At 59.6% G+C, this 4,419-nt stretch overlaps 1 protein-coding gene across 4 annotated transcripts in view; it reads right to left on the reverse strand.

Moving 5' to 3' along the window:
* Positions 1-16: 16 nt before the first annotated feature.
* Positions 17-4,419, reverse strand: part of LOC104915357 (adenylate cyclase type 10-like) — a 6,431-nt gene continuing 2,028 nt past the window's right edge. For all 4 annotated transcript variants that reach the window (XM_010726234.2, XM_031557400.1, XM_019610720.1 and 1 more), the window contains exons 3-11: positions 4,281-4,319; positions 3,666-3,809; positions 2,564-2,769; positions 2,216-2,309; positions 1,971-2,059; positions 1,474-1,665; positions 1,147-1,268; positions 473-549; positions 17-213 (exon numbers count right to left, since the gene is read on the reverse strand). In XM_010726234.2, coding sequence (XP_010724536.2) covers positions 23-213; positions 473-549; positions 1,147-1,268; positions 1,474-1,665; positions 1,971-2,059; positions 2,216-2,309; positions 2,564-2,769; positions 3,666-3,809; positions 4,281-4,319 — 1,154 coding nt within the window. In that variant the 3' untranslated portion in view covers positions 17-22. The remainder of the gene's footprint in view (positions 214-472; positions 550-1,146; positions 1,269-1,473; positions 1,666-1,970; positions 2,060-2,215; positions 2,310-2,563; positions 2,770-3,665; positions 3,810-4,280; positions 4,320-4,419) is intronic.

Consider the following 4,419-nt stretch of genomic DNA (forward strand, 5'->3'; position numbering starts at 1 on the left):
ACTTGCACAGCTCAGAGAACACTTACTGCTTGGTGATCCCCATGTATTGATAGATGGTGACGGGATTGGTAACACCTTTCATGTCTCTCTGTGGCAACTCTTTGAAGCAGTAGCTGGGCAGGCGAGAGGCTGCATACGTCTCTGCATCACAGGACACCATCCCTGGGTAGGCCATCATCATGCGGGCGGCCAAATTCACCTTAAAGCCAAGGACTGCCACAGAGAAAGAGCATACGTCAGCGCAGTTGGGAAACCTTCAAGGCCAAGGGCAACCTCCCCTCCCGGGCACAAGCCAACCCAACTGCAGGCTAAGAGGACCCAAAGGGAACCACGTGTCTCTGAGCCCATCCTCCTGCCCCAAGGCCCCAACGGGCTGCAGTGTGCCCTTGCCTCAGCCCATCCGCCTTGTCCAGACCGACGGGCTGAAGCAGACCCATGCCAGCCTCACATTCCTAAGACAAAGGAGCCCTACCTGTGTGTTCAAACCTCTCGGGATGGCCAGTGAGGCCGCAGAACACCGTCCCGCTGCTGACCCCGACAGAAACTTGCCTGGCACACAGAGAGAGTGACGTGCATTCAGCAGCAGCCCTGCTGCAGTCCCGCTCGCCCTGTTCCATCCCTTCCCACCTCTCCCCTCCTCGGCACTGGGACCACACGCACCAGCATGGGACTTGGGGACTTAGAGAGCTTGGGGTGCAACACGCCCCGGTGGCAAGGGATGTAGGTAGCGCACACGCAAGACCATCTGGACCCTTCCCCCGAGGCCCGATGGCTGCAACCTGCACCAGGCCACAGGCTTTTCTCCTCAGCAAGGAGGCAAGCAGGTGCTGCCTGCACACCACCCACAACGGCAGTGACTGGAGGTCGAGGGACCGGACTCGGGCTTTGTTCCTGGCCCCATTGCCCGGAGGAGCCTGCCTCTGGCACTGATGAGCTCTGTGCCCTGGTGAGGGCTCGCTCCTGCACGGTGACTGGCAGGCAGCACTTGGGGGCTGTGCCTGGCTGCCGTGGGCTAACCTGCCACCTCTGAGATGCTGCCTCCTTCCCGCCAGGGGCGAAGCAGGACAAGCCAGGGGGAACATCTCTTGCTCATCAGTCCTCTCGTGCCATCCCAGGCAGCACACACACCCCCTAACATGCACTCACTGGAGTTTTCCCAGCTCCGTGGAGGCCATGCAGAGGATCTGCATAGCACATTCCAAGGCGTGGGTGCTCTCACAGGCCAGCTTTTCTCCCGGAAATCCAAACACGCAGAGGAAGGTGCAACCCTGCAAGGAAGAGGTGCAGTACGCCTTGTTTTACAATACTGATGGCCAGCAGCTGATGCATTCTGCTACAGGCACCGGGGAGACCAGCGGAGCTTCAGGTCAACCCACAGCCTCAGATCCCAGCAGCAGGCAGAGCTGCTTCCCATTGCCTTGCTGCCAAACAGACAGAGGCATCCCGGGCGTGGGATGGCTGTCACACACTCACCTTGTCAAACAGAAGACTTTTGTTGATTTCACCCTTGTGAGGGCTGATGATTTCTGAAATCATACTGCTGCTATTGCTGAGGCTGCTGCTGAGCTCCACTGTGCTGATCTTGTCAGCAAACTGCAGCTGGACAAAGAGGCAGGTGACCGGCCGTAGCTCCGAGCACAGCTCCAGTGGCACGTTCTGATAAAGCTGCAAGAGAAGAGCACAACAGCTTTGCCAGCCTGCTCTCCCGGGGGCTTCTCTGGGCCCACAGCAGACACCGAGGGACAGCAGGCGTGCTGGTAATAGCATGTGCTAGTGGAGGATGGCGAAGTCCTCCCAGGTACCGAGTCCTGGCACAAAGCTACTCTGGCAACACTCTGTCCTGTGACACGTGCGGGCATGAGGGAGCTCTTTGCCATCCTCTAGGCACCTGAGCGGGATCTTGTCCCGAGAGCTCCACACCGTCTCCTGCTGCCCTCCCTACACGCAGCCGCCAGCAGTAGTGGCCATACCTTCTGGAGAACAGCTGTCGATATGTGCTTCTCCAGCCTCGCTCCCACTTCAGGACCAGCAGAGCTCCTAAGAACCGGCCTTTGGAGGGCTAAGGAAAGGAAACGCAGGCCGTCACTGGCAGGGCAGGACTACAGGGCTTGGGAAGCTGGACATGGCAAGGGAAAGATTCTCCTGCGCTTGCTCCCGCTCCTGTCTGAAGCAGGCAGGACCCACTTTCCAGCCAGTCACAGGACAAGGAACTCACCCATCCCTTCCAAATGCCAATCCCCTCTGTACATGTTCAGCTGGTCTACAGCATCTCGGTATTCCTGGCGAGTTAAGTGCCTCATTTCCACAACCTGAAGACACACAGGAGGAAAGGAATGCCACTGGCCTCCCCAGAAGCCCCAGGGCACACGGCCTGCCCCTCCACTCTCTCTTCCCAGACAAGGGCAAGCCCACCTCCCTGGACTTTCAGCTGAGGTGCAACGCCAACAGCTTTGGCTCTCTGCCTACGCTTATGGTTAGGGCTGTGGCCACGTTCAGCCTCTCAGCCGCCTCCCCACCCAAGTGCGGGTCTTCCAAAGGGCTCGAGGCCACACCATTCACCCACCTTCACGGCCCTTCTGCCAGCAATATAGTTGGCCCTGATTCGTTGCTGCTCACACAGCTCCCAGCAGGTCTGTGACAGCACGATTTCATAGGCAGCCGAAAGGTTTTGGGCCTCGATAACTTCGTCCAGGGCCTGGTTGCAGATGAAGAAGTACTGACGATCCCCGCCTCTGACAGATATGAAGGAGAAAATCCCGGCGGAGATCCCTGGGGAGAGAAAGACCAGCGGCGTTAACACAGGGAAGCTTTGGAACTCGGTGGCCCCCAGCTGCACAGAAGCTCAGCTGAAGCCCAGCCTGGAGACTGGCAGCAGAGAGGGAAGGGCCTCGTGCGTCCTTCTCGGGGCCATTAGCCACACAGGTCCCAGAAACGGGCGTCTACAAAGGGGCAAACAAAGTCAACACTGACAGTGCATTGGCACTGCTGGGCATCTGAGCCAGCGGCCTACAGAGCAAGCCCTGCAGAGCAGCAGCTTTGAGCAGCGTCTGCTCTGTTTATGTGAAGGCAGGTTGCAAGTGTGTGCCTGAGAAGGCAAGAGCCTTCCGGTGAGCTGGGGAAGGGGGCCCTCGAGGCGAAGCAAAGGGGAGAAAAGCAACAGGGAGACCCAGAGAGACGGAGGATAGAAGAGGTCCTGTGGAAGTCCCAGCTGAAGTCTCTGCCCACAGTCTGCAGCCCAGGCATGCTGTCTGTGGTGCGAGGAGAGCCTGCAAAAGCCCGGCTCAAAGCTGTTAGGCAAAGCAGTTCCCCTTTGCTCGCCATGAAAAGCACCAAGCTGTTTAGCTCCTGGAACTTGAGGAAGCATCCCAGAGGTGACACATCTCTTATCCAAGGGGCAGGCGGGACAGAGAGGCCCGTCTGGGGACCGGGTGTGGGATCTACCTCCCAGTGGGGTCAGACGTTGGGGCCCCCACGGACGGAGCGGGCTGTGCTCTGGGACCCTTGCTGGGAGCGAGGGGCCTGTGCTACAGCTGATGTGAGGCAGGCAGGGAAGGAGCCCTGACCTCCCCTGCCCTCACTGCCTCCTGCTTGTCCTGCAAATGCTGGCAGGGGAGGCTATCCATCAGCTCTGGAGAGTACCGGGGCTGACCCATCTATGCCCGTACCTATCTTCAGGTGGAGCATGAGACCCATGTGTGTGTCATGAGTGCCGTACTTCTTCTGGATTTCACTGGAGCACTGCAGCGCCAGGTTGATGGCTGTAGGCAGGTGAGGCTGTGCTGCTCTCCACAGCACCAGCACAGCATCCCCTGGGGAAAGGGAGGAGAAGGTGAAGGCTCTCCCGAGGGCTGACTGTCCCCAAGTTGCGCCCAGCCGCAGGGACAGCAGCAAGCAGCCGGGCGGCGTGCAGAGGAAGATGGGACTGTGGGAGGGCATCATCCTGAAGGACCTCCGGGGGCAGCCTAGCCTCAGGGACCCCTCCCATCTGCCGGGCCAGCCACAGCGACCTCCAGGGCAGCAGAGCAAGAGGGTGGGTGGTGGGGGGCAGCGGTGAGGCCGGCACCCCCCACCGCCAGTGACCCTCAGCACTCAAAGACAGGGCTCCCTCCCCCCCACTGCTTCTCCCACGCCTCAGCGCTCCTGTAGAAGCCCTGCACAATGCTGGAGACAAAGCAGTTCCCCTTGGCTCTCTGCAAAAAGCAGGGTGGAATCCAGGAGGCTCCCACGGGAGACGCTGCGCATCAGCACGACACTGACTCTGCCTCCTCCTAAGGACACACCTGCAAACTTCAGGATGTCTCCTCCAAAATCCAGCACCACTGCAGACAAAGAGAAGGAAAAACAGAGTTAAAGGGACGCCTTCTTCCAGGAGCCATGGGAAGAGCCCACTGTGCCTGGAGAGGACCAGCGTGGTGGTGC

Source organism: Meleagris gallopavo, chromosome Z (assembly GCF_000146605.3).
Source record: "Meleagris gallopavo isolate NT-WF06-2002-E0010 breed Aviagen turkey brand Nicholas breeding stock chromosome Z, Turkey_5.1, whole genome shotgun sequence".
NCBI lineage: Eukaryota > Metazoa > Chordata > Aves > Galliformes > Phasianidae > Meleagris > Meleagris gallopavo.